This window comes from Rhinatrema bivittatum, chromosome 7 (genome assembly GCF_901001135.1).
Source record: "Rhinatrema bivittatum chromosome 7, aRhiBiv1.1, whole genome shotgun sequence".
NCBI lineage: Eukaryota > Metazoa > Chordata > Amphibia > Gymnophiona > Rhinatrematidae > Rhinatrema > Rhinatrema bivittatum.
The window spans coordinates 131,977,780-132,005,256 of NC_042621.1; the positions used below are offsets into that span (position 1 = coordinate 131,977,780).

General features: G+C 45.4%; 1 protein-coding gene across 8 annotated transcripts in view; it reads left to right on the forward strand.

The window, feature by feature from the left end:
• PIK3AP1 (phosphoinositide-3-kinase adaptor protein 1) overlaps positions 1 to 27,477 on the forward strand; it is a 214,360-nt gene that overhangs the window by 140,967 nt on the left and 45,916 nt on the right. For all 8 annotated transcript variants that reach the window (XR_003857778.1, XM_029609145.1, XM_029609142.1 and 5 more), the window contains 5 exons: positions 4,273 to 4,465; positions 12,872 to 12,967; positions 20,777 to 20,959; positions 21,832 to 21,897; positions 25,731 to 25,936. Coding sequence is in view for 7 of the 8 variants with exons in the window: in XM_029609145.1 (XP_029465005.1) it covers positions 4,273 to 4,465; positions 12,872 to 12,967; positions 20,777 to 20,959; positions 21,832 to 21,897; positions 25,731 to 25,936 (744 nt within the window). In the remaining variant the exon portion in view is untranslated. The remainder of the gene's footprint in view (positions 1 to 4,272; positions 4,466 to 12,871; positions 12,968 to 20,776; positions 20,960 to 21,831; positions 21,898 to 25,730; positions 25,937 to 27,477) is intronic.

Below are 27,477 nucleotides of genomic sequence, written 5' to 3' on the forward strand. Positions count from 1 at the left end.
ATGATTCGGGCAAGTCAGACGAGGGATGAGAGTGAAGATCCGAGACGAGACTTAGATGGGACGAAGGTAAAGGTCTGAGATTAAACTCAGATAGGACAAGATGACTCCTCAGCGCCGTCTGATGGAAGAACCCACCAGCGCCCTACACACCCCAGTGGGGGTGGTCACGGACCACTGGACCACTACATGCCCTACCAGCCCAGCCGGGCTGGTCGCGGACCACGAGGGATGGGTCAGGATGGAGTTAAAGACATCTGGATGAAGACTTCAGGAACAGATGAACATCTGGAACAAGAACGAAGACAAGAGACCAAGGAACAAAAAACATCTGGATGACAAAGAACATAATGCCTTAGAGAAGCTGGAAGACATGGAGTCCTAAGGAGGACTTACTCCTTGCAAAGGCTGAATGGCAACAAAGCCCTTTTGTAGGGCTGATGGAGGAAACACCCATGGAGGAGCTTGCAGACGGGGCCAGAGGGACCACTCCCTGCTGGCCCTTTAACTCAGGCTGGAAGAAGCGGGCCTGCCCCTAGAAGGCAGGAAGAGGAAACAGGACCCTGGACAGCGGTGTCCTGCCGCTGTGAATGCAGGAACGGGAGCTGGGCCTCTGCATAGGCCCTGAAGTCAGCGGCAACGTCCCTGCCGCACAGAGAGGACTGAGGGCGGCTCCAGCTGCACGAAGACACTGAGGACTGCGGGCCGCAAAGAGGAACTAGAGTCCGCGGCTCCCTGCCACATTGGAGAGATGTCAGCGGCGGCGGCCTCCCGTCACGTGGAACCCCATCACGGCCCCTGCCGAGCTGGCAAGATGGCGGCCTCCGGCCGCGGAGGCAGGATCAGAGCGGCTCCATGCTGCAAGGGAGATCCCCGGAGCGGCTCCTGCCGTGCCAGCACAATGGCAGCCTCCTGCCACTGCAGGGAACCCCAGCACGGCTACTGCCGTGCCGGTGATGACATTGAGGGTTGGGCCAGGCCGGCCTGAAGACAGGTAAGAGCCTGCTCGCGGCAATCTTGTAATAAAACAAATATCAATGTATTCTTATATGAATCCTCTTTCCAGAAAGGCAGAAATCATAACTACAATAAAATAGTAATAATCATAAGAATTATAAGAACAGGTGCAGAGCCAAAAACTTTGTAAATAAACACAGACGCCTGCAAAAACATAGACACCTAGAACCTTGTCATAACATACCATAACAATACTAACTCTTAGGACTTAAACAGCTGCAATCTTTGTCTCAGGTTCATACTCTGTTAGGTAGCTCTAAGTGAGTGAATCAATAATCGGGAGTTCACCTATAGGTTACTATCTCTCTCTAGAACCCCATATCATATAAGTTTAACACATCATTGCTCCTTAGAAATAATGTATCAGAGTGAGAGCAATAATTATTTTATAAGAACAGAGCAACGCAGAAATCAGACAGAAAGATTTTATTAAACAGAATTTTTCATATTTATTATATATGAGGAAAAAAGTGTTATAGATCAAGTCCTATCTTAGATATAGAAAAAAGAATTACAGATGGTTAATCTTACCCAATACAAGTTGACAGTCTGGTCTCAGACTGCCAAAGTTGAGAATATCAGTACTTGAGTACCCATTTTGCGCTGTACTTATACTTTCATTTGTTGATGATTTATAGTATTAGTTCTTTGAAACACATGGTCTAAATACTCTATAATTGAGATGGTTATTTCCCAGAAATCTTAGTTACTGAATTCTTAGTACTGTGAATGTCATTTTCCAAGAAATTTATAACCCCAATACCCAGTTGCATAGATACTAAATTTCTTGGAAATTTACTACCCAGATACATTGTAATTTTATTACACAGATACACAATGAATCATCTATCATTCATTTGTAGTTAACTGGCTGAATGCCTAGCCTTGCTTTGCTATTCAGATATATGACTACAGTTATTGAAGAAGCGTTTATTTTTGTATTGCAGTTATAGTGCATATATTTTATTTAGAATAAAAGCTTATATTAATTAACTGTTTTAGCATTAGCTTGGCTTATAAGCTATAAGTTAATTCCGTTTTAAAAGTCAAAACTTGCAGTTTTCTCTATTTCTTTTCTAAACTTTCAATCTTTGACAGTGTATCTAAGTTTAGCTTTCTGAACTCTGGGATGATTGCCAGATTTGCGCTGCTTACCAGCCATTCTCTCTGAGTTGAGATAAGCTCTCGGAAAATAGACTACTGTGCCAATTGGCAGATTGTCAGAAAGGAACATTTGTATCTCTTGATGGGACATTTGTGTGCTTTTAGGATTTAAATCATAGCTCAGGTGAAAGGTATCTGTTTTCATTGCCCTATGCTTTATCATAGGTAAGGGGCTTCTGGACACTGTTGGGGATCCTAGGGGAACATCCCCTGTCACCTTATCTATGAAAAGGCAGTAATGTAAAATATTACACTAGGCCCTAGACCAACAATACAACACTTTCTGGGCTAACAGAACAAGCCAAACTGCTACAAATCCCTACAGAAAAAATATATGCAAGCAGAAATACTGCACCTCAGTTACACACTGACCCTTACCTAATACAGAATAACGGACTACAAATTAGAAACAGAAACATGCAAATGAAACTGAAATGGAAAGCTTGAGAAACCAGATTATGTGAACAATGGAATACAAAAATATAAGAAATGCACATTCCCAATATGGAATATTCCAATTGCTAAAAACTCAAAATGTTTTTTTAATGCCTTTATTATCTGATCTTTTTATTTTTCTAATCAGTTAGACCCAATTTCTTTATTTAACTTTTCCTTTGTCTGCCTTTCCTAATTCCATTTCCAGTATCTTTTCTCTTTCTTCTCTCTCCTTCTATATTCTACCCTTCCTCCCTCAAATACACATACAGGCTCTTGCTATCTCTCACACATAGGCTCTTATTCCACATTATTTCTCTCACAGGCTCCCTTACACACATACACAATCACACATAGGCTCTCATTCTCACAATATCTCCCACACACAATCATACACACCCAGGTATTCTTTTTTACATGATCCAAACACATACAGACTCTCACAAGCTTCCTCATACATACACAACTCTTTCTCACACACACACACAAACACACATTATCTCAGGTATTCCTCCTCTTAGGCTGTCTTATGCTGGAGTCTAAGGCAGCCCCACTATAGCACCACGGATCTTCTTGGACCACCACAGGATGGGGTCCACAGTGGCTCTGCTTCAGGGCCGCATGGCACCAGTAGAGCTCTAAATCCTCTTCTTGATGCCTCACGGCCTTCTCTTTGCCAAGATTCCCTGATTAGATGAGCCTGAGCCCAATTATTGATGGACCTTGGCCTATCTAGGCCCACCCATGGCTACACCACTGCTGCCTAGGACTACCTATCAGGGAACCCTTTGTCAAGTATTTGTCTGTCTAAACACCTAGGGGTAGATTTTATAAAAGTACACCCATGCATACTTTTGTTCGCGCACCAGGCGCAAACAAGAGTACGCCGGATTTTAATAGATACGCTCGTAGTTGCGCATATCCTTTAAAATCCGGGGTCGGCGCGTGCAAGGCTGTGCAAAATCAGCATCCTGCGCGCGCCAAGCCACGCAGCCTGCCTCCGTTCCCTCCGAGGCCGCTCTGAAATCGGAGCGGCCTCAGAGGGAACTTTCCTTCCACCCCCCCAGCCCTATCTAAATCCCCCCTACCTTTGTTCAACAAGTTACGCCTGCCCCGGCCGCGCGATTCCCCAGCCCAGGAGCAGATTCGGAGTCCTTGACCACGCACCCGAAACGCCCCCGGGCCGGAACCATTCCCACGGCCCCGCCCCCGAATGACACGCTGCCACAACACACCCCCCGACACGCCCCCCCAGGAAAGCCCCAGGGTCTTACGTGCGTCCCGGGGCTTGTGCACGCCACCGAGCTATTCAACATGGGCTCGGCGCGTGCAGGGGGAACTTGGGGCAGGTTTTCGGGAGGTACGCGCATATCTTACGTTCATACCCCTTTGAAAATCTGCCCCCTAATTTATTAGCGAACTACTTTTCCCAGGTAGATCTTGTTATTTTCCTAAAACCTCATTACTTGCTTGTATATTAAAGAAATCCGATTTCCAGGATTTAACCAATTATTTTCTCCTGGACAGTTATAGTTCTCCTTTTGACTACTAGTTCTCTGTTTCCTACAGGGAAACGTTTCATGGCAAAGATATGTCAGTGAAAGGCAGGCTACATTGATTTATTTTTCTTTTCTTTTTTTTTTTTATTTGTTTTGTCAGGAGACAGCTGATCTATTGAAGAGCCACATCCAGGAGGAGCTAATGCAGGGGGAGGATGATGATGTGAATTATGGATCAATGGCTAACCTTTCTACAGACCTACTAATGAAGTGCTCGCTCAATCCTGGCTGTGATGAGGACATCTATGAGTACATGGTCAACTTAGCACCTCCCAACTCATCGGAGGATGTCTGTATGTATTTCAGAACTTTGTCAACATCTCATCACCATCCAGCACCTCAGCCCAGGTGTTGCCACTCTCTCTGCAAAATGTCAGTTCACGTCAACACATTCTATCCATCCCCTGGTGTATAACCATCCACTGAAAAGTTTCACCTTATGTCAGAATATTCTGCCATGTCTCCTGGTATACTGCCACCAACTTTCACTGTAGCACAATCACTAGCATATAGTATCAGCACTTCCTTGCCAGCAGCAGATTTATAGCCCTGGATGCCCTTAAGCATATGGAAAACCCACTGGCCTTCTCCCCACAAGATGGTATGATGGCAGAGTGAATGATGTAGAACAGGTGTCTCATACAGTATGGCAAAGGGATGTGCAGTCAAAACTTTTTAATTTCATTTTGGGGTGATGTTTAGTTTCATTCTAACATTTATTTTGGATCAGAGGTTCAGTTTGTTTGCCAAATCAAAATAAACAATTAAAAAATAAATGAAATAGGGCCTCTGTGGGCCCTCGCCACTGCTTCCTGGAATCTTCCCAGGCTCCCACCCCTGCCAAGATACAAGGGCCCATGCCAACTCCAGTTGGGGTTCTACCCAGGCTCTTCCAACCTCTCCCCTCCAAGAAATCTGCAGGGTTTGAAGCCAACTGGCTGGGATGAGCCAGGTCCTTCAACCCCATCCCACCCCTGAGAAATCTGCAAGTGCTAGGGAACTCCCCAGCCCCTGCTTACCCCATTTGTGTAGGTTCCAGGCTAAAACAATGGGCAGAAACGATTCCCACTCACTCCTGCCCTGTCACAATCTATTAAAAATGGATCAGGCTAACTCTGAGAACAGACTGTCAATGCCATTTTCTTGTACAGTTGTATGTCTTTACAGCTGTACAAATGCCAGAAGTCTAAAAAACAAGATTGGAGAATTTGAATGCATAGCACTAGATGAAGATATTAACATAATAGGCACTTCAGAGATTTGATAGAAAAAAGACAATCAATGAGACACAGTGGTACCATGGTACAAAATATATGGAAATGAAAGAGCAGCTAGAAGTGATGGTAGCATGGCACTATATGTTAAGGACACCATAGAGTCAAATAGGATGCAGATTCTGCAGGAAAAACTTGAATCTCTATAGATAGAAATTCCATGTAAAACAGAGAGAAGTATAGCATTCATGGTTTATTACTGTCTACCGACCAAGACTTGTTGCGCGTCCCATCCGCAGTAGGCCCATGTCTGGGCCTACTCACCCTTGCAACTCTGCTCCCGGACCCGGACCATCCTTGCTCATGGCTGTGGGCAACCAGCCTACGCCCCTGAGTGCCTGCTGCCTCCTCTGCTGTTCCTGACTCCTCTGCGGACCTCCTCAGCTCCCAGCGGATCTCCCTGCGTGGCCCACGGGGAGACGCCGTCGATCGGCCTCCTGCGGGCCTTGGCTTAGGCATGCACGCGCCTCCCGTACTTTTAAAGGGACTGCGGCGGGAAACTAGCCCACAGCCCCAGATGATGACATCATTGGGCCCTGGTATATAAGGCAGGGCCTGCCACTAGTTCCTTGCGTTGGCAACAGGTCCCCACGTTTGTTCGTCTGCTCGTTGCCCTTCATTCCTGGTTCCTGATCCTGACTCCATTCCTGGTTCCAGTTCCTGACCTGTACCTTGGTTCCTTCCTTGTCTTGCTGGACTGACTCCTTGCCTTTGACCCTCGCTACGTTGGACTATGCTCTGGGCTGACTCCTTGCCTTTGACCCTCGCTACGTTGGACTACGCTCTGGACTGACTCTCTGGCTTTGACCCTTGCTCCGTTGGACTTTGTACCTTGCCTTGCTCAGCCGCCTGCCCTGACTCCAGCCTATCTTCAACTACGCCTTCGGTATCACCCTGGACTTGGCTTCTTAGGCTTCGGCCTTCTTCTACCTGGGCACCCCCTGCCTTTGCCCTGTTCCTGTTGGCACCTGGGTCTCTGGATCCCTGCCTTGTCCAGACCTTCACCAGTCCCCTGATACCTCTGCTGGTCCTCGGCAATCCTTGTGTTTCATCTACTGGGAGTTGTCACATGGAGGCCCGCCTAAGACCACCCGGCCCCAGCACCCAAGGGCTCAACCTGCAAGGAATGAGGGCTGGTATTGGCGAAGCTCCAGTTGGCCTCCATCTCCTAGTCAGCTCCGCCTCCCGAAGGTGGGGACCAGTAGGGCTTGCCCTACAGGTTGCGTCAACCCCACCTCGGGCCAAGGGTCCACCACCAGTGCATCAAGACTGGTGAAGCAGATTGTGACATGCTATCAGCGGTTAGAAAGGCTACTAAGTGTGGAAACACAATAATACTGAAAGATTTCAATTATCCCAATTTTGATTGGGTGAATGTGTCATCAGTGCATAGAGGGAAGTTAAGTTTCTAAATACTATAAATGACTGCTTCATAGAGCAAATGGTCCTAGCACTGACAACAGGGGTACTACTTTAGATCTAGTTCACATTGGAATGAAGAATCTGGTGGTGGAACCCCTTGGCAATAGTGATCATTAATGGAATTACATTTGAGTTAATCACTGGAGTGAAAATAATAAATGAAACTACTGCAATAGCATATAACTTTATAAAGGGAGATTATGATAAGATGAGAAAACTAGTTAGGAAACTAATGGGAGCAGTTATAAAGGTTAAAAGTCTGCAGGAGGCATGGAGACTGTTTAAAAACATCATCATGGAAGCCCAGAAAAAATGTATTCCACAAATTAAAAAAGGTCAAAAGAAGAACAAGCATCTACCAGGAATGGTAGAGAATGGGATTGAGAGGTCTAGCACCCAATTAGCAAAATGAAACACTTTTTTCCAAAAAGGTTGGATTAGGGCACATTGCCAGAAGGAGTGACCTAGATGCGCTACCTCCTTCTTGCATTTTAAACATACATCAGAGTCTGTGACCATAGCCAAATATGCTTGATGGCTGATGCTGTGAAAAATGAAGCCAGTAGAAGAATTTGTATCAAGTCTCCCGCAGTTGAATGTTGCATGTGATTTTGGGAGTGGTTGAGAACGAAACAATGAAAGTTGAGAGACGAAAGGTACACTGCAATTCCTGCTGCCATATAGTCCAGGCCATCTCCAAAGTCCAAGTTTTATAATTATTTTCCAACAACTTATTTAAAAAATGATATGGAATGGTGTTTGGGATCCTCAACCTCAAACAGTCCAATAGGAATTGTCAGTTTGGATTCAGCAAATCCGTGATCTTGAGAATCTGAATATAATGTCTCACTTGATAATAAAAATACACATCGGTGGAAGGTAAATCATATTGTATACATACATTAGAAAAAGACAGCAAAAATCTGTTAGGGGTCAGCAATTGAGAGAGACAGCACAATCCCTTCATATCCCATTTTTGAAAGGAAGAGGTACCCAATCCCGGAGGAAAACCCTTATTATCCCAGATAGGTAGAAAAGGAGAAACACTAGATTTCAGAGAAGCCTTTGTCATAATCCAGTGCCAGGTTATTTGAAGAGGAGAGAGAAGTAACGTAGACTGTATATATTTAGAAACAGAGGCAAATTCTGCCGCTAGGGTGTATCACAAAGCCAAAAGATAGACCAATTGTGCCTCCAAGGCCGTATCAGAATAGAAAGTAGTATTCAAAAGCCAATCCCCTATGTGCCGTAGGTTGATTGCATGGCTGTAAACCCATAATTCAGGTAGTCCAAGCCCGCCCTTGGAAGTAGGTTTCATCAATACCTTTAAAGCCAGCCTGGGTTTCTTCCCTCTCCAAAGACACCCCCTCATCATCCCTTGAAACGTTTTAAGAGTGGAGTTCCGCAAAGTTAATGGGAGAACTCCTAAGGCATATAGCCACTTTGGTAGGATTATCATTTTAAGTAAATGAATACAGCCTGTGAAAGATACTCCTGCATCCAGGAGAAGACCAAGGCCTCAGACATTTCCTGTAATTTTGAAATATTAAGTGTATAGAGCAGAGAGATCTTTAGGAAGCCATACTCCCAGATATTTAATTTGACTCCCTGACCATTTTAAAGGGAAGTCATCCCCTCATTCTGATCCATCCTTTGCACTGATTGCCATAGCTTCCAATTTGTCCAGATTCAATTTGAATCCAGCTAGGAGCCCATATTCTCCAATTATGTCCAATGCTTTAGGTAAAGATCTAGCTGGGTTTGTGATGTGTATTAACAGATCGTCAGCAAAAGCTGCCACTTTAAAAGACAATGTCCCAATTCTTACCCCACCAGTTTCACCAGAGGAGTCTATAATCTGCAAGAGGGGATCCAACGATACTAAAAAAAAAAGTAAAAGGAACAAAGGGCATTCTTGTCAAGTCCCCTGAACAACTCTAAACCTTTGGAAAATTCCCTATTTACCAAAATAGCTGCTTGAGGACTCGAATACAGTGTATAAGAAATGAAATAAATTAGCTATGAAAACCATATTTCCCAAGAGTTTCAAATAAAAAGAGCCAATTAATCCTATTAAGCCTTTTAGGCATCAAAATTTACCAATAAGGAATTTAATTTCCATTTAAGGGAGAGATCCAAGGAGGCTAAGACCCTTCGCACATTGGTGACCACCTGCTATCCTTTAACAAACCCTACTTGTACTGGCAGTATTAATTTGGGAAGAATGGAGGAAAGGCAATCAGCCATGATTTTAGCCAATAGTTTGAGGTCACAGTTTAGAAGTGAGCTAGGGCAATACGAACTAGGGTAAAGTAGAGTCTCGTCCCGGCTTGGGAAGCACTAATATAGTGGTCTTGTTAGCAGACCAATTGGAGAACTGTGGATCTGACAAAATGTCGAAAAATTGACCTAGGGGGTGGGCAAATTTAGTCAGACAATATTTTTTAAAATTCATTGGGTAGACCATCTGGGCCTGGTGATTTACCAAGAGCAGATTTAATTGCCATAGCCAAATCTGGTAACTGGATTGGAGCATTCAAGTATTTCAATCCTGCTCCATTACCTGAGGGAGAGCAACTTTAGCTAAATGTTCCTTTATAGGTGGGAAGTCACACGGCTCAGCTTTATATAAATCTTGATAGTACTGATAAAACATATCCCCAATTTCCTTAGTGGAATTCCTCATCTGGCTCTTATCTTTCAGAGCTAAGATATGGGTCTTATCTTCCCAGGACTTTATAAAATTTGCCAGTAACTTCCCCACCTTATTTATATTATGAAAGAGCTTGTATTTATAATAAAGTGGCTTTTCTAGGTTTTTCGTTGAATAAGTTCATTAAGTGCACTTTGAATTGTATAGAACTGTGTTCGAGTCCCAGCGTAAGGTGTGTGACAGTATTTCCATTTAACTATCCCTAATTGCTTTTCTAAGTGTAAAATTCTGTTAGCCAGCTCCTTCTTCTGCTTTGCAACATAGGCTATCATCTTCCCCGCAGCACAGACTTAGCAGTTTCCCAGTAAAGAATCGGCTCTGTCTGATGACTTTGATTGAAATGAGCAAACTCCCTCCATTTCTCCTGCAGATAATCCTGAAATTTGGAATTATAATAAAGGAAAACTGGAAATTTCCATCTCTGACTATGCTGCAGGGGTGGCAGCCCATTAATATCCAACCACACGGGTGTGTGATCAGATATGACAAATGGACTGATCTCAGAGCTCACCACTTTAGCAAAATAATCTTGGCTAATCAACAAATAGTCCAGATGACGGCTGCTACATCAGTGAAAAAATGATTTTTCCCATTATGAAAATTTAGCCGGGAAGAGCAGCACTGATCGTATCTTCAACCTCACTAACTGTGTACATGCAGGAGCAAAGGCTTTCCTGCGCGTGGCAACAGAAGCAGAAAGATTCTCTCTCCCTGCACGTGAAGGTCTGTCGGACGCCTGGAAGCACGCAGAATGGCAATCTTATGTACAAAATTGAGGACTCGTAAGATGAGGCTTTCCCACACGTGGCAACAGAAGCAGAAAGATTCTCTCTCCCTGCACGTGAAGGTCTGTCTGACGCCTGGAAGCACGCAGAATGGCAATCTTATGTACAAAATTGAGGACTCGTAAGATGACTACCCAAGGTTTGATGGGGAGATTATCCCCAGAAGGTGGAGGTCCCGGGTGATGGACCCGCTCAATCCGTATGGCCCCATTTTCAGTATCCAGATTAAGGGCCAGGCCAGGCCTCCAATCACCGACCCAGAGCTTGCTCCAGAAAGGATTTGAGCACACCAATTGTTTCTGCAGGACCTGTTCTCAAGGTCTTCAACCTTTGATTGTAAAGCCTCAAAGTTGACTTTAATTTTTTTTATCTCATTCACCATGGAGGCTGAGGCATCCTCTAGGTCCAACAAACGCTGTTCCGCTGTATTAAGTTGTTGCTGTATAGCCGTTAATTGCATGTTAACCCTGGTGTTTTGGGAGGAGAGGGGGGTAAATTTGCCCTCCAGGGCAGCTATGACAGCCGCAGCAATATCTGAGCTCTCCAGATCTGAACTTTCTGCTGTCAAATAAGTATCAGGAGCATCTGCCATTTAAGGTCAATCCCTCTCGCCTTCTCCTTCTCCTTCTTGGCCGATTTTGTCGCCATTCTCTGGCTTAAATAGATAAAAAAGATACGATTGTCCCCACAAAGTAAAAAGAGATCAATATTGAAGTCCTGCGATTATTTTGTAAAGATATTCACTAAGATATGCCCAAAGGGAGACACGGCCCTCAGAGAGATCAAGAACAGTTCTGATCACCCACACAGCTTCACGTGACCCCCCCGCTAAATGGTGTTGTAAAAGAGGCTATTAAAGCAAAAGGGTGTCTTTCACAAAAAGGAACGCAAAATCTAATGAGAAAAATAGGAAAGCACATAAGCACTACCAAATTAGAAATAAAATATTAATAAAGCAGGCCATAAGAGAATTTGAGGAGAGATTTGGCAAAGAGGCAAAAACTAATAAAAACTGTAAGTACATTAAAAACAAGAAATCTTCAAGCAAGTCAGTTGGGCCTTTATATGACTGGGGAGGGGTGAACGGTGTGCTCAGGAAGGATAAGAGCATAGCAGAAAACCTAAATGAATTCTTTGTTTCGGTCTTTACTAAGAATGATGTCAGGGAGATGCCCACACCTAAACCATTCTTTATAAGTGATGATTCAGATGAACTGAGTCAAATCACTGTGAATCTGGAACAAGTGCTAGAGCAAACTGATGAACAAAATAGTAGCAAATCATCAGGATCAGATGATTTATTTATTTATTTATTTATTTATTTGAGTTTTTTCTATACCGGCATTCACGGAGGTTCGTATCATGTCGGTTTACATAAAACAAGGGGTGAGCAATACATTATAACGTACATAACTATAACATGAGAGTATAAAATACAAAATATAACAAATTATAACAAGTGCGCAGAATAAGGTGATATTCACCCCAAAGTTCTAAAGGACCTCAAATATGAAATTGCAGATCTGCTACTGATAATCTGTAACCTGTCATTCAAATCTACCTCTATTCCTGGGGACTGGAGGGTAGCAAATGTAACACTGATTTTCAAGATGGACTCCAGGGGTGACCCAAATAAGTACAGACTGGTGAGCTGAAGTCAGTGCTGAGTAAAATGGTGCTATTGTTAAGCTATTGTTTAAAACAAAATTACTGGTCATCTAGATAAACATGATTTAATGGGGAAGAACCAGCATGGATTTAACAAAGGAAGATCATGCCTTACTAACCTATTACAATTCTGTAAAGGTGTGATTAAGCATATGGATAAAGGTGAGCCAAGTGACCTAGTGTATTTGATAAAGTCCTTCATGAGAGACTCAGAAAACTAAAAAGTCATGGGATTTGAGGCAATGTCTTATTCTGTATTGGTAATTAGTTAAAAGATTGGAAGCAAAGAGTAGGACTAAATGGTCAGTTTTACCAATGGAAGGAGGCAAATAGTGGAGTGCACCAGGGATCTGTATTGGGTCCCGTTTTTAACTTATTCATAAATGATGTGGAAAAGGGAGCAATATGTGAAGTGATAAAATTTGCAGACGACAAAAATATTCACAATAGTTAAAACACAAGCAGACTGTGAGGAACTGCAGATGGACCTTGCAAGACTGGGGAACTGAGCATCTAAATTATTATTATTATATATTATCATTACATTTATTTAATGCCTTACAAAAAATATCAAGGCAATTTATAATATATCAACTAAAGACGTACAAAACCAAAATGCAACATTCAAAGCATAACACTTATTAAACTGATTTTAGAATAACCCACCATTAACAGGCCCACCTGGTCAATTATCAAATTAACCAAAAGCTTGGGCGAACAGTAAATATCCAGCTAACTTACAAGGATAAGTATGAATGTCTTCCTCTTGAATGTTTACAAATGGGATATAATGAGATTTATAGCTGAATACTGGATTTCCTCCTTCTGTTTTTCCAGATGAAGACATGAGTAAGTCTCAGCCTGTAGTTGCCAGCACCGCTGATCCATTTTCTGTCAATACAAAATACTCCTTGATACGTAAATTCCTGGAAGGTGAGTTTCTGAACAGGACAGACTAAGGTTATGCACAAGGAATACTGTGTGTTTATGTGTGTCTTAGTTTACACACAGACATGATGGCATGTGCGTATGGCAGAGGCTGTGCACAGAGTAAGTGGTATGTGTGTGTGTGTGTGTGTGTGTGTGTTTCAGGTTACACATAGGGCTCACGGTCTCCTGCAATTCTGAGACCATGGCAAGGACCACTAAATCCCTCCCTTGCTGCGAAATTGTTGAGTCTTTCGTGGAATCACAGGAACCAAAAGTCAGGTCAAGGATGTGTGGGTGAATCTTTCTTTTCCCCACCCATGTAATAAATTTCCTTTCCCCCTCCACCCTCTCTGACAATATTTCTCATACCACTGCTGACTGGGCTGACAGGAGGAGGAGGAGAAAGGTAGTGCCCCAGGACAAGTCTTCCTCCTCTACCTCTTGAGATCTGACTGGTGCTTATTGCATGGCAGTATGGTGTCCTTTGTGGTTCAAAACACCAGTCCAGTCCAGTGGAATACCGAGGGTCTCCGGTGCCTAGGTGCATTTGGGTGCCTCTCCAGCTCCCTCCCGCTATCTTTCTTGTACTAATGCTTAATTTCATGGAAAATCAGTGGCGTCTCGAGACAGAAGAATTTGGGAGGGTGGGGGGCCCAAAATGACATTTCCTCATATCACACCCACCTCCATAGCATGGCCCCCTGCTATAAAAAAAAGTCTCAATAAGAAAGTCCAAAGGGTCTTCTGCATATTTTTAAAAAGCTGGCTAGTTTCACACTTCTGGTAAAACTACTATTAAAATTATTTGATAGCCTCATTCACCTAATTCTGTATGGCTATGAGAGTGAAGTCTGGAATGTATACAGGAAGGGACAGAATGTCAATATCAACCCTGCACCTCCAGTTCTGTAACCCACTGTGCATCCATGGAAATTCCCCTAACAATGAAGCTTGAATGTTTCCCTTACAACTCATCATACAAAACAATATTTTCAGATTCTGGTGTCATTTCACAGTAGTAGCAGCACAAACACCTTCCAGTGACAGACCTGTTGTGAATTAACACAAAATCTATATAGCAAACTTGTCATAACGTAACAGTAATAACACCAAGGGGCGGATTTTAAGAGCCCTGCTCGCGTAAATCCGGGCGGATTTACGCGAGCAGGGCCTTGCACGCCGGTGTGCCTATGTTCCATAGGCCTACCGGCGCGCACAGAGCCCCGGGACTCGCGTAAGTCCCGGGGTTTTTCGAGGGGGGCGTGTCGGGGGCGGGGCCAATTGGCGCGGCGTTTTCGGGGCGGAGCACAGCGTTTCGGGGCGGGCCCGGGGGCGTGGTTTCGGGGCGTGCCCAGGGGCGTGGTTTCAGCCGGAGCGGTCCAGGGGCGTGGCCGCGCCCTCCGGAACCGCCCCCAGGTCCCATCTCGGCGCACTAGAGGCCCGCTGGCGCGCGGGGATTTACTTCTCCCTTCGGGAGGCGTAAATCCCCCGACAAAGGTAAGGGGGGGGTCTAGATAGGGCCGGGGGGTGGGTTAGATAGAGGAAGGGAGGGGAAGGTGAGGGGAGGGCGAAAGCAAGTTCCCTCCAAGGCCGCTCCGATTTTGGAGTGGCCTTGGAGGGAACGGCGGCAGGCTGCGCGGCTCGGCGCGCACCGGCTACACGAAATCGGCTGCCTTGCGCGCGCCGATCCAGGATTTTAGCAGATACGCGCGGCTACGCGCATATCTACTAAAATCCAGCATACTTTTGTTTGCGTCTGATGCGCCAACAAAAGTACGCTAAGGCGCGCTTTGTGAAAATCTACCCCCAAGGACTCAAACAACAAGAACCCTACCTGTGAAAAAGCACAGGTAAATATTACACTGGGTCCCAGAATACCAATACACCACTTACTGGGGAAACAAAACAAACCCAATTGCTATAGATCCCTACACAGACACTACATGCTAGCGGAATCTCTCACCTTGGTCACATGCATGGAGCAGAGAGATATCCTTACCAAATACAGAATAAAGGATCACAAATTAGACCCAGCAATATGCAGGCAAAAACTGAAATGGAAACCCCCAAGAATGTGTGTAACAATTTAAAAACAGAACCACCATTCCTCATAAAATAAATAAAATCAAGAAACATAAAGCATCAATTTTAATAGTAAAGCCATACTAATCAAAGAATATTTTAAAACTACTAACAAATAGAATAACATCTATTAATTAAAATCATATACATTTTTTTTTATTTCCCAAGCACCAATCAAATATTTCAAAACAGCATACATATCAAATAACACCAAATAATTAAAACTAATAAGGATTTTAAAAAAGCCCCTGCTGTCCATACATGAGAACTCTTGATTTCCAGTTACCATGAGATTGTCGAGGATTAGGGAGTTAAGGGGGGGGGGGGGGGGCGCACAAACGTTATCCTCTCTCTCACGCACATACTCACATATCCATTCTCTCTCACACATACATTGTCACATACACACACATACATGCTCTTATACACACCCACAACCTCTATCTCTCTCATAAGTATAGACACACTCTCAGGCTCTCTCTCCTCCCAGCCCCGACACACAAGCTCTTACTCCTCCGTATTCTCACAAACACACACACATACATCCAGGCAAGCTCCCATTCATTCACACACACACACTCACACACACACAGCTTCTAGGCAGGCACCAATTCATTCTAACACACACACACACACACACACACACTCGTTCAGGCACCCATTCTCACATAGACAGATCCCAGGAAGGCACCCATTCATTCTCATACAATGACACAACCCCAGGCAGACACCCCTGCATTCACTCACACACACACACCTCCAGGTAGTCTCCCATTCATGCACACACTGAAGGCAGACCCCCTCTCTTCTTTTGCCAGCAACCTCTGAGCCTCCCTTGTTCCTCTGCTGCCACTGTCACTGCTGCCACATGGCTATTGGGGAGGTGCCAATTGCTGCTACTGGCACTGAAGCCCATTCTGCTGCCTCCTCTGTGCAGGCCTTCATTTGCGGGGCTTCCAGTTCCTCCATGCTGAGCATAGAAAAAGTGCTACTCTTGCACATTTTCAAAGATAACCTATGCCAATCACTAAAAATTCAAAAATGTTTTTACCTTTGCTGTCTGATCTTAGTTTTTTAATCGGTTGGTCAAAGGCTTTTTTTCCATGTTCCCTTTCTTGGTCTTTTGCCAATTCCTTTTACAGGGTCTCTTTTTTTTCTGTTTCTTCTCACTCCACCTGTCTTCTTCCCTTCCTCCCTCAAAAACACACTCAGGCTCTTATTCTCACACACTGTCTCTCTCTCACAAATACACACACAGACTCTCACTCTCACATGCTATCTCACACACAGGCTCTCACTCACATGCTGTCTCACATACACAACACACACAGTTCTCACTCTCACATGCTGTCTCTCTCTCATATATACACACTGGCTCTCTCTTTCACATGCTGTCTCACTCTTTCAAACATACACACAGGCTCTCTCATTCTAACTCTCACATGCTGTCTCTCACACACATACAAAGGCTCTCACATGCTGTCTCTCCAAACATACAGGCTCTCACTCCCACAGATAATTTCTCAACTCATTCTTATACACACACAATATCTCTCGACTCACTCTCATACACACACACAATCTCTCAATTAACTCTTCGACACACACATTCAGCAGGGCCTTGCCTCCCTCTCGCCTCTTGGCCTCCTCTTCGCGGGTCGCCACAGGATGGGCTCCGCAGCGGCACTCATCTTTTAGGGTCTCCACAAGGTAGGATCCACAGCGGCCCTGCCGCAATCGCTACTACTCTTCTGCATGCAGGCCGATGCTCCTCCTCCTCCTGCCCATGTGGCTCCAGCAATATTTTTCTTCTGGGGCCATGCAGGCAGGAAGAAGAGGGAGGCTTATAGGTGAATTTTTCTTTGGGTCATAGTTGGATGAGCTCCGCCACAGCCCCATCGATTTTCCTGCTGTGCGCAGCCAGCATGCACACAGCTTAGAGAGAACAGTGGACAGTACACAGCATAGGAACAGCATGCTTTCCTGCTCAGTCGCCGGCGCTGATGGCTGACATAGGGAGGCCATGAGTGTCTGTGGTCCTCAGTTATAAACAAAACAGCATAGAATAAGATGATAGATAAGGATCTCAGAGACCATCCAGTCTGCCTATACTAATTTGGTTCCATGCTAAGGATAGACCTCAGTTGATCTCACGCTTTCCTTCTTTGTGATTGTGCTTATCCCATCCGTTTTTAAAATCAGGCTTGGCATCAGCGATATTTGAGGAGGAAGTGGAGAAATATGTGCGATAGCCATGGAGAATGTGCTGTAGGCCCTGGGTATCAGGGCACTGATGGCACTGATGCCGGCACCGTCTTTCCTCAAGCCATTGCTAGGCTCATTACAGGCACTTGTCAACATGCTACCAACACCGGCATTGGTGTTGGTTCCCAGTGCCTCCCCAATGCCCAGAGGGACATTGGAGTCAGTGCCAGCCAACCCGATGATCATCTCGGGTTCCTTGGAGGAGGAAGCTCCCTCCAGAGAGTGGGGTCTCAGGGTCCAGGCCCCTCCAGCTATCCGCACCAGTTGCCAAACCACTGGCCAGAGATCGAGTGCTCAGATGTCCTTCCCCTGCCAGTCACAGTGGATTGGAGTCTGTTTATTCCTGGGGGTGTGGAGGCTCTGACAGTGGTTTGGATGACGATGCTTTGGATGGTCTCCCCTCTGATCCTTCTACTCCCCCAAACAGAAGGAAGTCCCAAGTAAAGGACCTCTCTTTTGCAGGTTTTAGCAAGTTGATAGCAGAAGCCATCCCGATTATTTTGCAGATGAAGGAGGAGTCCAGGCGCAAAATGATGGATATCCTTCAGTATGTGAAGCCTCCTAAAGAAATTGTAGGAGTCCCAGTGCACAAGATCCTTCAGGAATTGCTGTAGAGGATGTGGGAGAACCCCACTCTCAGTGGCTCTCATTAATAAGATGGCAGATGCACTTTATCTCATCCAAAAGGCTCTTGAATTCGACAAGCAGCAGCTTCCCCACCAGTCGGTGGTGGTCGAATCTGCTCACAAGAAGGTCAAGCACTCTAGGACCATGGATACTCTTGGGAGGAAAGTGTTTCAGGACGCCATGCTCATTGCTTGCATAGCGGCCTACCAGTTCTTTATGGGCCAATACACGCAGAACATTCTGAAGCAGGTGCAGGAGGTGGCCAAGTAGCTTCCTAAGAAGCAGCACGAATCCCTCCAATCACTGGTGACCAAGGTTCTGGAGTGCAGAAAATATGGAGTCCGGGCAATCTACAATGCTTTTGAGGCAGCATTGAGAGTCTCTGCTATAGGGATAGGGACCCACAGACTTGCCTAGTTGCACTCCTCTGATCTCTACCCAGAAGTGCAGGAACAACTTACTGACATGCCATGTATAGGAGAGAATCTCTTCGTAAATCGTGTGGTGTGGTGGCACAGATTTGTGATCATTGTGCAACATTCCAGTAGTTCTCCACCGCCACTCCTGATCCGGCCTCCTCTTCTGGGAGGTAACAGAGATAGGTGCACAAGAAGCATTTCTTCCATCCGAGGAGACTTTATCCTCCACCTTCTCAGTCCCATACTCAGCAGGCCCCTCACAGCTGCCCTAGGCAGCAAAGGGTTCCTAAGCCCAGACAACATCCCAGCCAACACCTGGGATGAGGTTTTGATTGAACCACAGAGAACATAGCACAGATCCTGGTACCCATTCCGAGGGTCCTTCTGGTTAGAGGTAGACCATGGTTTTGTCCCAGCTGATGAAAACTCCCTTTGAGCCACTGCACTCCTGTGACTTGAAATACTTGACCTGGAAGGTCTATTTTTGGTGGCGGTCACTTCAACATGCAGGGTCAGTGAACTTTATGCCTTAGAGACTTATCCACCTTACATGAAGTTTTTCATGATAAGGTGGTCTTGTGTACGCACCCTAAGTTCCTGCCTAAGGTGGTATCGAAATTCCATCTTAATCATTCAATTGTCCTTCCAATATTTTTCCCTGAGCCTCATTCTCAACAAGGCGAATAAGCCCTGCACAATTTGGACAGCAAGAAAGCCTTCTATCTGGAGCAGACAGAACTCCATAAAAAGTCCACCCAGCTTTTTGTTTTTGATCAGGGTAAGCTGGGGATCGCCATTGCCAAGTAGAAGCTCTCCAATTGGCTATCAGATTGCATCTTTTCTGGTATGCCCAGGTGGGTTTGACTGTTGTGAGCCATGTCAAGACTTACTGTGTTCGAACCATGGCAGTGTTGATGGCTCACTTGCAGTCAGTCTCTATGGAGGAAATTTGCAAGGCTGCAACATGGAGTTCCATCCACTCATTCACATCACACTATTTGCTTATTTGGACAGGAATGGCCGACGTGACAGCAGGTTTGGCCAGTCTGTCCTCCGGAACTTGTTTGAGATGTAGAACCCAAACTGTTCCTGCCTAGGGCCCATTGTTTTTTTCATTCTGCCTCCCCCTCCCCACCTTAGGGAGTATACAATGTAAAATAAGGCCTGTTGCCAACAAAAACATTGTTGTTGTGCCCATTGGCACTGAATTTGTTGCCCCTTTATTGTTCAGGGGCCGCTTGTATACAGCTAGAGATTCATTCATGTGTGAGGATTGCATCCTTGTCCTCGGAGAAAGAAGAGTTGCTTACCTGTAACAGGTGTTCTCCAAGGACAGCAGGATGTCAGTACTCATGAGACCCACCCACTTCCCCATGGAGTTGAGTCTCCACTACATAGTTTGTTTATCCTTGCTATTATATTAGATTGAAAGGACCTTGGCCGCATGATATAATGCATGCATGCTCAGTGAGGCTCAATCAAAATTCTAGAAATGTTGACATTTTCTGTGCCAAGCTTCATCAGATGAGGTCATCCATGTGGGACGATGACATCATGCTGTCCTCAGAGAAAACCTATTAGAGATAAGTAACTCTGCTGTGCACTGCTTCCATTGCATGTAAATCTATCTCATGGATGTTCATTGTGGATGTCCTGAAAACCAGACTGCTAGGGGGTACTCCAGGACTAGCTTGAGAAATACTGTTCTAGAACATCCTATCCACTGAAAAAGGTTTGCTTCTTATGCGTTATTTCAATCTGTCTATCATATTCCACCTCTCTCTTTTGCTCTAAAATATACATATCTCTGTCTTTTAGTCTCATCTCATAGGCATTTGGTATGGACCCTGCACTATTTTCTTAGCCATTTTGTGGATCGCCTCCACACTATCTACTTATATCCTATTAGAGGTTCAGCCTCCAGAATTTGATATGATCCACTAGTTGGGGTCTCACCAACAATCTGTACAGAGACTGATTCAGTATGTGTGTGTCTCAAGCTGTACACGGTGTTGATGGTGTATGTATGTCAGATTATACATAGTGCTGATGGTGTGTGTCTCTGGTTATACAGGACTGATAGTATATTTGTGTCTCTAATTATATACAGTGCTGATGGTGTGTGTGTCTTAGGTTTATACGGGGCTCGTGGTGTGCTTTATATTTCTCAGGTTAATGCACAGGGCTGATGGAATATGCATGTGTGGATAAACACATGAATAATGGCTTGTTTGTGCATTTCTGGATATACGCAGAACTGATGGTATGTGTGTCTAGTTATATACAGACAGATGGTTCAGATTTGTGCATGAGTATAGTCCATTGGTTTTGCAATATTTCTTGATGCTTTGTCTAAGATAAGCAGTCAAAGCTGGGATTATGGTACATTGGATAGGAAGCTCGCTGTTTTTTTGTTTAGGCATTAACACGGATGCTCCTGTGGAAGAAGAAGATCCTTACAGAGTGTGTGAAGATGAAGGTCTATACGATATTGTACAAGAAGGTAGCTTTCCTCAAGAAATAGTCCGGAGACCCCCAGCTCCTATTCCCAGGCCAGAGCAGGCCCCTGACTCTAATGAGAAGGAGCCATACATTTGCAAAGGTAAGAGTGCCAGAGGCACATTGAGGGAAACACCAGGAGAGTGATGCTCTGAGCGTTACGTCGGAGATGGAAGCTTTGCACACAGACTTATTAGACACATATTCCATGACACATTCTTCTACACTATACACGCATTACATGTTGTTTTATATCCAGGAAATTACATTTTACACATTCTACATACAGGTGCATTGTACACATCCACATTACTCACACGCATGTTATAAAAGTTATATGCACATATTACAGACATACATGTCACACATTACACACAGACTCACTACACACCTATGCATTACACAGCGCACTCAGCATAAACACAAATACTTTATGGGAAATACTGCAAACCACAGCTTAAAGTACTAGCAGATTTTTAGCTCTGTACGTGGTTTGCTATTTCTGAGTTTCTATGAGTATAAGGTGAATGGTTTGTATGTCTGTATGTTTCCTGTATCTATTCATAAATAAAGGTCAACAAGCAAATTATAGCTGGTTTTTTTTATTGGACCAACAATACATTTGTGACTAGTTTTCAAGAACTGTGCTCCCTTTGTCAGGTTAGTCCAATAAAACGATCTCACCTGTTTGGCTGAGCTTTATTTCTATCTATCTAAGTGGGCTAACATGACAATCCAATTATTTATTTTTGTTTAGGAAAGTGTTTAGCTGTGATTGTGATTTGTTGATTTTCATTTCTCTTCCCTGGACCTTTTCTTGATCCTTAAAATCTCCTAACTTTGGCCTATTTTATTTATTTTTATTTTTATTTGACAGTTTTTTTTCTATACCGTCGTTTGGAGATACCATCACAATGGTTTACAAATCGCACAATAAAAATATAACATAACACAATTATAATTCATTTCTTTTAGTGTTTGCAGAGAATACTCAGCCGAGGGCAGAAAATGTTTATGTGCACACTGGAATGCTCAAGAAAAGTAAGTGACAAAAGGAGGCTTTTGCCATTCTACCTGGTTATAGCAAGAAGATAGGGTGATCACTTTCCTGCCATTTTTAGCTATTACAGGGATGGGGTGGAAGGCCTGGCCCCACATTGTCATCCTCCAGGTACAGGAGGTAAGGAAGTCTCTTAGAAACATGATGTTAGAAAAAGATCATATGGCCTATCTAGTTTGCCCATCCACACTACAGTGCAGGCTCTACAGTACCTGCCTTGTCTTCCATCCTCAGCTATAAGACAAGAGGGAGGTCTCTGTCCTGTCATCCTCAGCTTCAAGGTTTCCATCCCTGACAGTAGGAGAGAGGACTCTGCTTGTCCATCCTTGGTTATAAAAGGGCAGAACAGCCATGCTATTCACTAATACAGTACCTTCCTTCCTGTTCTCCCTCTCCTCCTCTTTTACAGGGAACAGGGGGAGGAGGGGAGATACTGAAGCAGATGCCGCAGAGCAATACACAAAAAGAAGCCAAATTAGCACAAGTTTGAAACGTAATAGCACCAACCAAGCCTTCAATTTTGACCTTGAAAAGTATTACAGTTCACAAGTTTCACATTTGTGCTAATTCAGTCCCTTTTTGTGAGTGTTACCCAGGGCTTAATTTCTGTAACTACACAAAATGGCCATCTTCCATCTTTAGTCCAGGACACAAGGAAACAGAGCAGAGCTGGCAGTGTAAATCAGCTCTGGCTCCCCCACAGAAATGAGTCAGAGCTGGTGGTGTAAATCATTTTCAGTTCTTTGCAGAAATGGAGCGCAGAGCCAGTGGAGGCAGGATCATTTCTGGCCCCCACCCCAGGCTGCAGAGAAAGCAAATCAGAGAGTGTTGGAGTTGCTTACCCCAAGATGAGAACTGTACCAAAATCAACTATCTTGATTTTTGTGCAGTTTCCTGCCTGGTACAATTGACAGACCTTGAGAGAGGATGGGAAAAGGCAAAGAGACAAGGAGGTAAATGCCCATCAGCCCCACTGCTTCTGCTGCTGCTGCTGGGTATTTTTGCATATATGTATGAGATAGTGTTGCAATCAGCGGTCCATAGCTCTTACCTCCAGCCTGGGCCTCCAGGGACATGTTGCATCGGAAGTGGACCCTTGGGCTGAGGTGGGGTTGATGCAACCCATAGGCAAGGACCTATGGATCCCCACCGTCAGCAGGTGGAGTGGGCTGAAGCTAGAGGCCACTGGAGCTCCACCTATACCAGCCCTTGTTCCCCTCGGGTTGAGCCTTTGGGTGCCGGGGCCAGCAGGATTTAGGTGGGCCTCAAGGTTAGCTAGAGATGAAAAGTGATTCAGCCCAGAGACAGCAGCCGGTAGATGGCGTAGTCCTACCCTGGACTGGATTCAGTACTGGAACTCAGGCGCCAAAGGAACAATGAGTAACTGGAAGCGCTCAAGCAAAGGAAGGTCTAAGCCTTGTAAGTCCACGTCCGGAGGATAGGCGAGAATAGGCGTCACTGACAGGCTAGGATCAAAGCCGATGGCAAGTGGAGGTTGTGGCAAGCAACGTAGAACTCTGGATACAGGAAAGTCTGTAGCGTAGTCATTCAAAGCAAGCATCAGGACATGGAGAAGGCAGGTATAGTCAATCAAGGCAATGGTCAGAGCATGAAGAAGGCAGGCGTAGTCAATCAAGCGAATGTCAGAGCACGGAGAAGGCAGGCATGGTCAGGCATAGCAGAGGTCCGGGGCTGGAGAGAAGCTGAAGAGTAGTCAGGCATAGTGGAGGTCAAATCCAAAGAGTCAATCCAACACATAGACGAAACAGGAACCGGAAACCACAGGAAAACAGAAACACAATGAAGAGACGATTCTAGGATCAACAACGAGTACTCTGAGTACGAGGAGACCTGTTACAAAGGCATCATTATGGAGCGAGGCCTGAGCTTTTATATGCTGAAGAGTCTGATGTCAGCATCCAGGTCCGCAGCCAGATTCCCGCCGCGGGCCCTTTAAAAGAAGAGGTGGACAGATGAGGGACCTGGAACTGGACGAAGAGCTGAAGATGAGACGGACGAAGTAAAGACAGGAACATCGGATATCAGGAACATGGAACATGGCACCTTAGGACTTGGGACATCTGGACATGGAACATCTAAAACATCAGAAAATGAAGACAGGCGATGAGGGCGCTCCGAAGAGGGACGAGAGCAGGGACATCAAGGAGATGAGGTTCAGGAACACGAAGAACATAGAACGAAGATCTATCAAGGCACAGGAAACCACGGAAGACCTGGAATGGAAGGAAGATCACAGACACTGTGCAAACACGATCTGAAGGCACTGAGGAATGGCAGTGGGGCCCTTTTATAGGGCTGAAGTAGGAACAGGTGGATGACATCATCGATGAGGGCCACGGGGCTTTTCCCACCGCTGGTCCTTTAAATACCGGCGAGAGGCACACGCCCGCGCCTATGGTGAGGCCAGGAAGATGACAGGCATGTTGGCAGCGTTCCTGCCGTATGGGAGGTCCAAAGAACAGTGGTGTTGGTGGCAGCCCTGCCATGAAGGTGGGAGAAGAGGCAGGCTTTGTGCCGCGAAGAAGAGACTCCTGCCAGCGGCTCTGTGGGGAAGCCCGGAGCATCGTGACTCGGCCTGCTGCAGGACGGCGTCAGCAGCGGCCTGGTGGGCCATGTTCGGAGTAAGGAAACGAAGGGGGACTGCCCGCGCCCGTTGCGGGTAGGCCCACAACAATTGGTAAATCCTGGCCTGGACTGATTAGTGATATTGACGGGCAAGTTGTGTTAGCTGTGTTCTAATTTTTAACTTTAATCGTCAAGGATGTCTAATCTAATCTAATCTCACTTTAGGTTACACCTTTCTACAGGTAAACCTCATTCTCAAAGTGTGTTATATAATTTCTGCTCTTTGGCTGTTTTGTGAGTAGTACATACAGGCTGCTCTGTGATTGGTTTTTCATGAGCAACCAAGCTGAATTGCTTACTCTCAGGGAGGAGGATTTTCAAAGCCATTTATCCAGATAACTCTGTTTATCTGAAATTTGCTCTCCCCTTCCCAACTAAAAGTATGTGCCAGCTTCCAGAGTACGGGTACTTTAAGCTGGGCAAAGGGTGGGCATTCTTAGGAGGTAGAGCGAGGATATTTTAGAAAAGCAGGCATATGGAGATTTGCACTTCAGATCTATAGCCATCGTTTTGCATGAAATTCTTGCACAGAAGAAGACAGAAGGAAGGTTCAGAGTCTGCGGGATACTTTCAACGCATGGACTTTGTGGCCAGCTGTCAGTTGTCCTTGGAAAATGAGCTACAAGGTCCATGGGTCAATTGCGCCTGCAGACTCTGCAGGTAGGCAAGCTATTCAAAACTGAACGCTCATGCAGGCACAGTGCGTATGCTTCTCTTTACTCGTTCAGGCGGATACAGCGTGTCAGCTGCTCTGATTGCTTGTGCCTGTGAACGCGCAGTGTATTAGCTGTGCCCCGGTTATGCTATCAAGCAAAATTGGGATAAAATGGGAAGGTGGAATAGGATCTCAGGGCATTATGTGTCAGACCTCGCCAAGTAGCCTGGGTGGGACTTGGAGGGTCTCAGTAAAACAGGCATCACACATCCTTTTGGTGGTAGTGGAGGTGGGTGGAGGATACATTGGAAATGCTGTTGCGCCTTGTTGTGCAGTCTGGATGATTGAAGGTGGGCAGCGGTCTCGGTTATATGGGGTGTCACACCCCTCCTAGCAGGTCTGGATAGCCGAGGGGTGGGAAAGACTCTTAGAGGGGACGGCTGGTATTCCTTCCTGTGCACCCCAGACCTGACTGCCCCCCACCCCCGTTTTATCTTTGTGCCGATACTGTAGGACCCACAGTGAAGCTCAAAAGAGACAGACCCCAATCCAGCATATACGACCCCTTCGCCGGCATGAAGACCCCCGGACAGCGGCAACTGATAACGTTGCAAGAGCAGGTGAAGCTGGGAATAGTCAGTGTGGACGAAGCTGTTCTGGAGTTCAAAGAGTGGCACTTACATCAGAAGAGGAGGTCGGAGTCTTTCAGGTTCCAGCAGGTGCGGCCCTCACTTCCTCCATAACTGCACGCAGATCATTTATAAAACACCAGTGTACACGGTGATCTACGGTCACATAACAATTATTCATAGAGCACAGTGGGAGCAATGTCCGGCTAACTTTGTCAGGGTAGTCAGCAGTGCAGCCACACCACTGAGTATACACCACTATCTTAAAGGTAGCCGGATAACTTTATCTGGCTTAACTTTATGACTACTTTATGGCACGACCAGAGTTAGCCAAACAAGTTACCTGCTTAAGTGAATTCTGCTCCAGAAACACCCAACATTATCCAGCCAAAATGTAGCCAGATAAGTGCCCAAAATATTCAAACGTATGGATATGGACCCCAAAGCAATGATTATTGTAAGGCCCTCATAGAGACGTGCTAGGCACAATAGGGCAAAGGAATTTACCACCTTTCCATAGCACCTCCCCACCCCGCCCCGCCATTAGAGGATGCTGCGGTGGGTCATCCCAACATTTGTATTAATAAGTGACCCCTAGAATTTGAGTTAGAGGAGAGCTAGGCAAGCTCAGGTATGAGCTGTGAGAAGGAGCTTTTCATCCTCTTTTTTTCTGCATTAAGTCTGCAGGAGGCTGGTGTGTTGAGTCTCCTTTTATAGGTGCTTTTCCCCCCTTTTTGGAAGATTTATATTTAATTATTTTATATTCTGCTTTAGGGCGCTTCAAAGCACATTCAGGTTCTGTAGTTATTTCTCTGTCCCCAGAGGGCTCACAATCTAAGTTTATACCTGAGGCAGCAGAGAGAGTAAGGTGACCTGCCCAAGGTCACAAGGAGTGGCAGTGGGATTTGAACCCTGGTCTAGGGCCTGCTGCTTTAACCACTAGGCTTACTCCTTTTCCTTCCTTGTGAGAAAGGAACAAAATTGCCCAAGAACTGGATGAAAGCTTCATTTCCTGAAGATTCTTATTCCTTCTGGGAGGGACCCTCTGTAGCTGAATGTTTGGAAGCTAGGAATTTCTTTTGTGACTGGAGATTTGCCATTTTGGGAATCTGGCTGCTCGCCCATGTGTCGCTCAGCCAGAGAGCCCTCCATGCTGGGCTGGCAGAAATCTTTTTGAAGGAATGAGCAACCAGCTGTTGCCACTTGGGAGGAAGGAGATAGCTTACCTACCTGGTGCTCAGCCAGAGGATGCCGCAGAGGCCCTGCCAAGACGGTAGGTACACTGAGGAGGAGAGGAGCGGAGATAGTTAGAGACCACGCAGCGGAACTGGGGAAACCTAGCATCTACCGGGAGGCAGGAGGGGAAGGACCCTAAAATCTACAAGGAACCAGAGGGGATTCCAGGAAGTGTTCAAAGGAAGAAGAGATTTCCTTATTCAGTGTTTCATTGTGCATTATGGATCCCACAACAAAGGCATATACCAGATTAAAGTTTTCCCAGTAAAGTGTGTTATGCTACAACCTCTATGTGAGGAAAGGAGCAGCCAATCGCACACCTAGGGCCCTAAAGCAGAAGCTTCCCTGTAATCGGAAGAACCCTGTGATGCAGTGAGTGTGTGAGACCTCAGATA